Source organism: Oreochromis niloticus, linkage group LG6, assembly GCF_001858045.2.
Source record: "Oreochromis niloticus isolate F11D_XX linkage group LG6, O_niloticus_UMD_NMBU, whole genome shotgun sequence".
In the NCBI taxonomy this organism is placed as follows: domain Eukaryota; kingdom Metazoa; phylum Chordata; class Actinopteri; order Cichliformes; family Cichlidae; genus Oreochromis; species Oreochromis niloticus.
Genome location: NC_031971.2, coordinates 27,419,824 through 27,429,929, shown reverse-complemented (window position 1 = coordinate 27,429,929; position 10,106 = coordinate 27,419,824). Strand labels below are relative to the sequence as shown.

At 38.6% G+C, this 10,106-nt stretch overlaps 1 protein-coding gene across 2 annotated transcripts; it reads left to right on the top strand.

Moving 5' to 3' along the window:
- Positions 1 to 635: 635 nt before the first annotated feature.
- On the top strand, positions 636 to 10,020 carry LOC100700743 (probable ATP-dependent RNA helicase DDX5). 2 transcript variants are annotated; one of them, XM_003447970.5, is made up of 13 exons: positions 636 to 847; positions 3,171 to 3,351; positions 3,501 to 3,597; positions 3,709 to 3,842; positions 4,313 to 4,378; positions 4,792 to 4,933; positions 5,026 to 5,186; positions 5,435 to 5,607; positions 5,880 to 5,990; positions 6,250 to 6,311; positions 6,420 to 6,479; positions 7,928 to 8,149; positions 9,172 to 10,020. In XM_003447970.5, exons 1-13 carry the CDS (start codon positions 807 to 809, stop codon positions 9,621 to 9,623), a joined length of 1,902 nt encoding a protein of 633 aa, XP_003448018.1. In that variant the 5' UTR covers positions 636 to 806; the 3' UTR covers positions 9,624 to 10,020. The 2 variants fall into 2 exon arrangements, with proteins under 2 accessions (XP_003448018.1, XP_005470257.1); XM_005470200.4 differs by having other exon boundaries at positions 3,168 to 3,351.
- Positions 10,021 to 10,106: the final 86 nt, after the last annotated feature.

Sequence of the window (10,106 nt, the reverse complement as noted above, 5' to 3'; positions counted from 1 at the left end):
AGTAGGTCTCACAACCATTTTGTAAACTTTTCCTTTCACTCTTGCTGCTGACCTTCTCTCACAATGCTCCCATGTTGGGAATATATAAATCCTAAACACCATGGAGCCCCATCACACTAACAAAACACATACACATTATAAATCCCATGTAAATCCTATTAAATAACCACACTATCTAAAAATACAGACAAAAGGGTTTTAGAAAACAACATATTTCCAGTTACCCAAACATCATGCCAGTAAGAGATGACAGACTTGTTTTTGAATGTGGACCGTTTTAAAGGTTTGCATTAGAAACATCTGTAAATACTCAATTGCCAGGATCTTCGTTAGGTCTAATGATTGTAAAGGATGTCTATGTTTTTTGGAAGGCTTGTAGATTTTTTTTTTTAAACTTTATTCACTTTGGCGGAGGTAGTTGCACTACTGTTCAATTATCATACACTTCTCAGAAAAAATGCTTTTGTTTTTAGCATTACGTCACTGATATCAACGGGGTGGATGGATGAAAGAAAGAAAGAAAGAAAGAAAGCACCGGTATGGATCTACTGTAGAAATAAACGTCACAGCCCCGAACGCGAACATAAAATAGTACCACAGTGAATACGAACGAAAAACGCGCATTGATACAAATGTTATCCGTCCCGTCTGACCTCGTTTCCGTCTCGGTAGACAGACTTTTGTCTGCCGGCATTTTCTTTTTATTTCGCCGGTGCGCTTTCAGCTCGTAGATTTTTCGCCTGTTTTATAGGCCGGCAGCAGATATTTCTTCTTATCCCATTTTTTTCACAGCAGTCTACAACACAATGCCAGGTTTTTCAGACAGAGATCGTGGCAGAGACCGAGGGTAAGTGTGGGTTTTCTTAATGTTAGCAAAAAATGCCAAGTGTAGCATTCGGCCGTTGGCTGCAGCGCTGTCTTACGTCTCAAAACAAATGTCACTGCGAGGGGTTCGTGGTTTATTGTCGCCTTTCTGTTAGTAAGTAAAGACGTCTATTAGAATGTACGCTTGTGTCTATGCGGGCGGCGCCCTGTCAGTGTAATGCAATCCATTTCCTTGCCGTTTGGAGATAAAATGGCAGCGAACGGCGGCTCCGTGTCGGCGTTTGCACGGCAGCCTTCCCGTTACCGGAGCATGTGACGCAGAAGTGTCTCCTCTTGAGAGTGCAAGATTTATGTCGCAGAGGCCCAAATTATTACTAACGAGTCGTTTTCTGTCACTGGAGGCAAAACGAAACCTCATAACAGCCCAGTTTAACCGTGTGTTAACCGGGTCACGTCAGGCTCGGTGGTGTGACATGTTATTGTTTATGCGGAAGCGGTATTCAAAAATGGCCCCGCATAAGCGGTTTGAACCTGTTCAGCCTGTACAGCATTCATAGTTATATATGGGCTTTCAATGTTAGTAAACATGATGTTGTATAAATATGCAATAATAATATAAAGTTAAATATATATAATGTAGGACTGTTTATGAAACTTTTTTCATTTGATTTTTTGTCATTATTTAGCGTTTGTTTTGGTGAAATGTACTTGTAAAATTACTGCAACAGACTGTTATTGGCAGTTTCTCAAGAATGACAATCAATTAAATGACCATAAAAATAAAAAATAAAAACAGAACGGCAAAGGATTGAATTAAACGGAAAGAACATAGATTGTATACTGAAAAGATGCAGGCTGAAGCCTTAGCTTATTCATTACTAGTTTTCATCAAAAACAAAGGCTACAAGGAATAAATATTCTTAAATAAAAAATACATAAATAAACGGGACATAAAAGCCATCGTTACATAAAGATGATGATTACAGTTTTAAGTTTTCTTTACATAACACATTTTACCAAAGGACTTTAAAATTAAAATATTTTCCAAAAACTGTTTCCTAAAAATTCATGCTACACAATGACGTTGAGCCCCACTTTTTAAAAAAAAAAAAAAAAAAATTGATTGTCTTAGTGTACTACCTAGTAGTAAGTTTACCCCTTTTATAGAATTGTTTATGAGAGAGAAATAATCTTAACTGCTTTATCTAATTTTGTAAAGTACATTTCATATGTAAGTATTAACCTGTTATACCTATGCATTTGACGTAACAGCTTTTTGTTGTTGTTTTCCGGTTGTCTTGACCAGTCTGTGTGAAAGATCAGTCCATGTACAATTAAGGGTGTGGTTCTTAAACTTTCTACCATGCCCTACTTAAAAAGTTGTAAACGTTCACACACCACATATCACATTTTTAAATCAATTATTAACTATTTTAAAAAGGGATCTAAATCAAATTGTTTAAATAGAGGTGCAAATCATTGGTTAAGATGGCATCTGGAAAAGTTTGTCTGTTTTCCCAAAGCACTGTGTGTGACCTCCTTTGGCAAAAGTCTTTGTTGGTTTGTTTTTACACTGTCTGACTATTTGATTTTAAAAAAAGTATATTATAATAATGTAAATTACACCATAAATACCAAAATGAGCTTAAAATTTCACAGAGCCAGTTTGTATTCTTCGGCTCTGGGTAAAACCTCTAAAGAAATAGTGAAAAGATTCAACCTATAAATTTTTGGTCCTAGACTTGTGTTCATTCCATTTAATGAATTTATTTGCTGTCATTTCTTTCATCTATGGGTACTTTTTTGGTGAATGCTGTTATTTTCAAAAACAATATAAAGCATATCTTCCATCATATCACTTTTCCATTTTCCCCAAAATTCCACAGGTGTTGATTTTCTGTAAAGTAAATATTTAGGTTTTACAAACCTCTTCTTCCAGTAAATAAATACATAGAAGATGGATATAATAGGAAGATTGTGTTTTGTGTAACAAATGCCTTTATAAATATTTTACAAAGGCTGTTTCCTTATGGTACGCTAAAATTCTGGAGACAGGAATTACATCTAGCGCTGCGATCAAAGAAAGTTGACAAAACAGGCCAAAACCCCAGCAGTGATGCTGCGATTAACTTTATTCATAGTATAAGCCAAAAGTCCAGATTCCTACCACTTCAATTATTTAAACAATTACAGTGTTTCATTTTGCATCCTTAAGAAAATTTCTATAGGTATGGCTAAGCAGTTAACTGTTGTTGTTTTTTTTTGTTTTTTTTAAAAAGGGTACTTTTTATTAAAAAAAAAAAAAATGTTGTATCTTTTCTTTTTCTTTTTTTTTCCACAAGAAGATATAGCGGTGGGCCTCCTCGTTTTGGTGGTGGAGGAGGAGGCAATAGGGGCGGACCTCCTCCTGGAAAGTTTGGTAACCCTGGGGAGAGGCTGCGAAAGAAGCACTGGAACCTCGATGAGCTTCCCAAGTTTCAAAAGAACTTCTACCAGGAGCACCCAGATGTCACCCGCAGACCACTTGTAAGGCCTGACTTTGCATTATTTTCTTTATTTTTTTAACTAGGAAAGAAAAAACATAAAACTTAAAGCTCTTAAATTATACACGATTTCACTGGGTATTGCTGCTTTAATGTGAACTTGTGTCTTTTTATTTCTTTTTGGAATTCCAGCAAGAGGTTGAACAGTACCGAAGAAGCAAAGAAGTGACAGTTAAAGGCAGAGATTGCCCCAAACCGATTGTAAAGTTCCACGAAGCTGCATTTCCAAGTGAGTACAAATTCATGCTGCTTAAATAATTAAGAACTGCCTGTCTGCTCTATTACCCTATGCTGATATTTCAACTTCCAGCTACTAAACTTGCATGTCTTGCTTCCTCAGGCTACGTTATGGATGTAATTGTCAAACAAAACTGGACTGAACCAACTCCAATCCAGTCTCAGGGGTGGCCCGTAGCCCTGAGTGGCAAAGACATGGTTGGAATTGCTCAGACTGGCTCTGGGAAGACCCTTGCAGTAAGTTTAATACAGTTAGAATTTTTTATTTTTTTATTTTTATTTTTTTAACCATTTCAGCCAAGATGGTGAATAAAATTAATGGTGCTATGTGGTTACTTTGGCTTTCCAAAGCATTTTAAAACATAATACAGTATAGATTTTTTATAGCATGATTGTCTTATATGTGTTTTTCTGTTTGGTGAATTTAGCCAATCTTTGATTTTACATTCTTTATTCTATTAAGTGTAAGAGTGACTCCGTTGAGACTGACCAGATGCTATGAGTTGTAAAATATTCATTTAGGACAAAATGTTTTGACTTAAAACCATGTTAACACTGCTGTCTTTTGCAAGAAATTCACACCACTGATGTTATGGAGTTACAGGAGATATGGCAGAAAACTCTTTATTGTTTCAAAACACTGATGTAATGTTATGTATTAATAGTTGCATTACATGCAAATTCACTCCTTTTCATCCTCTTTTTAGTACCTTCTGCCTGCAATTGTGCACATCCAACACCAGCCATTCTTGGAGCATGGAGATGGGCCTATTGTAAGTAAAGTCTTGCTGTGTAAAACAGCCAATCCCATCCTTTTGACTGCCATTTTGAAATCTGAAAATCTTTCCTCCTTTGTGTTTTCACTGATTCATTTATATATCTTGATGCCTTTTTACATCCTCATAGCCACTGCAGTCTTTTAGTTTTTTCCATCTCTTGACAAGACACAAGTTTGACTCTAAAATGAAAAATTATTTATATTAAATATTTACGTTTTAATTCAAACAAAAAAATAATTAAAAATACATTTTCTTCCATTTATGACTTTTTGCTACCCATCTACAGTACTTTCAAGACCCACACTTTTTGATATATAATCTATAAACATGTGTCATCCATATTTTTTGTCATGTGGAAAAACAGCTGAAATGTTGAGACTTAAAAAGAATGTAAATCGTTTTTTTAGTGCTTGGTGCTGGCACCAACCCGTGAGCTGGCCCAACAGGTGCAGCAAGTGGCGGCTGAATACGGCAGGGCCTCCCGTCTGAAGAGCACCTGCATCTATGGCGGGGCACCCAAAGGGCCCCAAATCAGGGACCTTGAAAGAGGTATATTTTCTTTAAAGTTTTTCTTTAAGGATTACAGTTTAATTGTATTGGTTTTAAGTTTAAAAAAACTATTTTGTCGTTTTTTGTTTAAGGTGTCGAGATTTGCATCGCTACTCCGGGTCGTCTCATTGATTTCCTGGAGTGCGGTAAGACTAATTTGCGTCGTTGCACCTATCTGGTGCTGGACGAAGCTGACCGCATGCTGGACATGGGATTTGAACCTCAGATCCGCAAAATAGTGGACCAAATTCGGGTAGGTTGTTTCTGCTTTTGCTTTGCAGACAGTTAACATTATATTTCTGAGAATCTGTGTCAAAACAGGTTTTCATGCCACAAAGATGGCAACTATTTTAGTGGTTTCATATGATATGTAATTTGCATAGTCTTTTAAGGGCAAGGGCCTCAAAAATTCGACGAAAGAAGACCTCAGAACTGAACCAGAATACATCAAGTAAACCTGTGTTGGTAAAATTTTTTATTTATTTTTTTGTTCTCCACCAGCCAGATCGTCAGACCCTGATGTGGAGCGCCACCTGGCCTAAGGAAGTTCGTCAGCTGGCTGAGGACTTCCTGAAGGACTATGTCCAGATCAATATTGGAGCACTGCAGCTCAGTGCCAATCATAACATCCTGCAGATAGTTGATGTTTGCAATGACCTTGAGAAGGAGGACAAGTGAGTAAATGCTTTATACCACCCTTAATGAGTGCTTAAACATGAAAAATCCAGTTGTGTTCTATATTTAATTATGTACTGTAGATAAAGAAAAATGTCTTATTAAATCTAAAATGGCTCTAATCCTGTTGTGTTCATACCATCTTCATAATATTTTAGCTTAACCGTTTAAACACAAAACGTAAATTTACGTGCTTTAAATTGGTAGAGAACTTTATTCAGCCAGTAGATGAATAATGAGTAGACTTTCTCTGTTGTCTGCTCTCTGTAAGACTGATCCGTTTGCTGGAGGAGATCATGAGTGAAAAGGAGAACAAGACCATTATTTTTGTGGAGACCAAAAGACGTTGTGATGAGCTCACCAGGAGGATGAGGAGAGATGGGTAAGGAGTCCATATCCTTAATTTTTTTTAATCGTATTTACAGTCAAGTTCAGCAAATATTTGAAGTAACATGTGTCACATTTGCTGTAAATATACATGCAGGTTTTGACCAAGAAACACATAAAATTAAAGTTACTTTAGATAAATGTTCACAGTAACTGCGCAAGTAAGAGCCTACAGGCATTTCAAGATTGCTGCAACACATGCTCCACAGTGGACTAATCTGGGCTGACTGTGTGTGTGTGTGTGTGTGTGACAGGTGGCCTGCAATGGGAATCCATGGAGACAAGAGCCAACAGGAGAGGGACTGGGTCCTTAACGGTAAGATATATGATTTTGTGTCATGTTAATAAAAGTGGATTTGGGTTTTAATATGGAAACAATCATTGTTACTCTATATTTTACTCAATTAAGTCCCTTTGCTTCCAGAATTCAGATATGGCAAAGCCCCGATTCTCATTGCTACAGATGTGGCCTCCCGCGGCTTAGGTCAGTATGGCATTGAATAGTACTACTTTATTATCAGTGTTACACTTATTTTAAAGAAAGTGCTTTTGCTTTCTTTAACTTTTCTATGCATTTTCTGAGTTTTTCCTCACCTTAAGGTGGAGTCTTTGTGGCAGGCGCTAGGCATGACAGTCCCAGGCCTCGAGAGGGAGCAGGATGACATATTGGAATTGCTCAACTGGCTTGCCACCCAGTGGGCCTAGAGAGGTGAAAGCTCTTGTGTGCCAGTGATCTTCAAAGGCTGTGTGGCTAAGCCTTTGTCTCTGATATGTTGTTGAAAAACGCACACATCTGTTCTCTGTCCATGGATTTCACCTGACAAATGCCATCCAGCTGTTTCCAACTCAAACGTTTAAAAAAACAAAAAAAACAAAGATATGCTTGATGCTGTGACTTTTGCCTTGCATGCTGTTGTGTTAGAGAGCGCTGTATTGCAAGTCACCTGTTTGAGATTTGGAACAATTGTTACCTTTCGGAGCTTGTATCACATAGCATGGGTGTGAGCTTGTCAAAGCTTTCAGTTGTTTTCTTTTCCCGTCAAAGTGCTGGATTCCTTGAAAATGGAGAGAGCAGTTTGAAATCATGTCTCTGAAAATTGAGGAGACCTGGCACATGTGTTTAGGGGGTAGTGGGAGCATCTAGTGAATCGAAAAAGAGAGAGTCAGCTCAAACCAAAGTTCCTCCCTCGCCTGCGTTTTATAGTCATGTCGAGACCTGCCAACAAGAGACATTTTCTCAAGTGAACACTGGCTTCTTGGAAGATCTTGCCTTGATGATACTGATGAAGGGGGTGGGGGTGGTGGTAATTGTTCTGTGTTCGCTCAGGGGTCCCACAGGGTTCAATGTTTGGCTCTTTTTTATGGTTTTTGAAGCGGGCCCCTGTTTAAATTAGTACTCGGTCTATTTTGTCTTGGCAAGACGTGCAGTGTGGCCTTTAATAACAAGCTTCTTTTGAGAGTGTACTGGGAAAAGCCTGGACATGCAAAAATGTACCACTCAATGGTCCTATATTGGCACGAGGAGGCCCCAGTGCATATCGTGGCCCAACTGCGTAGAAGCTCCTGGATGTCACTTGACAATTTGTGGGGGATTTCGCTGCATTGGGAAAGGACTAGTGAATGCATACTCCTTAATGGTAAGACTTAAATCCATTTTTTTTCTCCCTTGTTTAACAAAAGGGAGAATCATGTCTTTTGATTATGGTAAGCAACTGGAGTGTGCATCGTTTCTCTCTTCCCACAGTAGTATTCCCATGGAGTAGACTTGTACGCAATTCTGATGTTTTAACGTGTTTCCTCCACAGGCTAACAGTCACTTTTCTTCCCCAGCCTTCCCAGTTGCTAACTTTTCCCTTTGATCTGGCTGTTGTGGTGTGCAAAATCCTTTGTGGCCTCCTTGTTTTGTTTTGCCACACTGCAACACTTTCACAGATGTGGAGGATGTGAAATTTGTCATCAATTATGACTACCCTAACTCTTCCGAGGATTATATCCACCGCATTGGACGCACAGCCCGAAGTCAAAAAACGGGCACAGCCTACACCTTCTTCACCCCCAACAACATGAAACAGGCCAGTGACCTGATCTCTGTGCTCCGCGAGGCCAACCAGGCCATTAACCCCAAGCTGATCCAGATGGCAGAGGACAGAGGAGGTAAAATGTCATTCTTATTTACATTAGGATTTAAACATGAGCTAGACTTACTGATGAGTAGATACTCAGTTTTTGTTATTGATCAATGATGTTATTAGAGAGGCGATTTAAAGTGAACCAGTTATTCTTTTTCAAAAACTGAGATCCAAGTATCAGGAGTTAGTCTCTAAATAAAAGCTAAAGGGTTTAGACTGCTGTAAACACTCATTTTCAGTTTTCATTGTTCCTGGACCTATACAAGAGACGGATATGCCTAATATGGTCATTTCAGGCATACGCTGGGACTCTGAGCACAGCTTCGCCAACACCTTAAGTTTTATCTCCAGCATCTGGTTGGCACGTCTCCATTTTAGTTCTTTTGACATTTCAGCATCAAACATAGGTCATCATAAATATATTTATTGTAATTATTATCATTTTTATTTCATATTTGACCATTTAAAACTCAGTTATAAAACTGAAGGTTAAAGGGGTTTTTTTCTTTTCATATTTTAATATATTGATTGTAATTTACTTCTCTCGTTCTCTCTCTCACCCCCATCACGGGGCTGCACCTACAATTTGTGTGTGTGTGTGGTGGGGGGGGGATAAGGGAGAGGTGTTATTGTTAAGGAAAAGCATAGTAGTTCCACTTTAAAGGTTGACACAGCATACAGGTGTAGCTACTCCAGTACAGTACAAGAATGGATATTAATAAAGGAAAATAAGCATGAAATGTTTCTTATTATAATGTTCAAATCTGATTTTATGGGGAAAATAAACTGACTTCAAAGTAGAGCTCTAGATTGTTATTATCCTTACTGAACTTTGCAATTTGTTCTTCTATCAGTTATTAGGTGTTTTTCCTTATATCTAATAAAGTAATTAGATCTAATAAAGTAATTGTGTTACTTTTTAATTGTGACTTTTTCTTTTTTTTTTTTTACTTTCTCATAGCAGCCCTGATGCTGGTTTCTGTGTCTTGGTGCCACAGCCACGGTGTTTTAACCCACCCTTCCTTCTCTCTCCTTTGTCTCACACAGGTCGTGGAAGGGGGGGAAGAGGTGGCTACAAGGATGATCGTCGGGATAGGTATTCTGGGGGTGGGAGGAGTAACTTCAGTGGTAGCAGCTACAGGGACAGCGACAGAGGGTTCGGCAATGGGCCAAAGAGCTCCTTTGGTGGCAGTAAGGCCCAAAATGGTGGCAACTATGGAGGCAATAGTGGTAACTCTAGTGGTAACTATGGTAGCAGCAATTACAGCAACAGCAATGGACAGGGTAATTTTGGCGCTCCTACAAACCAGGTGGGTGGCTTTGGTAACCAAAGCTTCCAGGGTCCCCCTCAGTTTGGGGGTATGCAGAGGGCCGCTCAGAATGGTATGAACCACCCACCATTCCCATTCAACTCCCAGCCACCGCCCCCACAGGCCCAGCAGGCGCCGCCACCACCACCAATGGTGCCCTACACCATGCCACCACCCTTCCCTCAGTAGATATGATATATGCACAATAAATGGAACCAACATGATTTTTGTTTAGTCCTGAAATCTTACAGTATGATGATTATTACTATTATTATTATTAATATTATTATCCTTTGTACTGTTTAACTTTGTTTTGCTTACAGCAGGGTTGGAATTGTTCCATAAACCCAGAGCATTACATGGAGTCATAAATACGTCTCCTATAGTGCAACCATGATTGCTGCACTTTTCCTTGACTATTTTTGGTTTTTTGTTTTGTTTGTTTTTTGTTACATTCCTCAGTAATTTATTTTTACTAGGTAATACAGTGTTTTCAGTTTGTGGTATGCCTAAAGTGATGTTATGGAGATCATCTATAAAAGGGGTGCGTGTGGCCCTTTTCAATAAAAATAAGAAAAGATGGTAACCTTGTGTGTCTGTGTTCTCTCTATTTGGGGATTTTGGTGTTTTTGTTATTTTTGGGTGGTGGTGGGGGGTAGATTTTGATTTTGA

Coding starts and splice junctions, on each gene's coding strand:
- LOC100700743 (XM_005470200.4), top strand. CDS start 807: ATGCCAGGTTTTTCAGACAGAGATCGTGGCAGAGACCGAGG. Junction 5,991..6,249: donor AGGAGGATGAGGAGAGATGG/GTAAGGAGTCCA, acceptor TGTGTGTGACAG/GTGGCCTGCAATGGGAATCC. Junction 6,480..7,927: donor TGTGGCCTCCCGCGGCTTAG/GTCAGTATGGCA, acceptor ACACTTTCACAG/ATGTGGAGGATGTGAAATTT.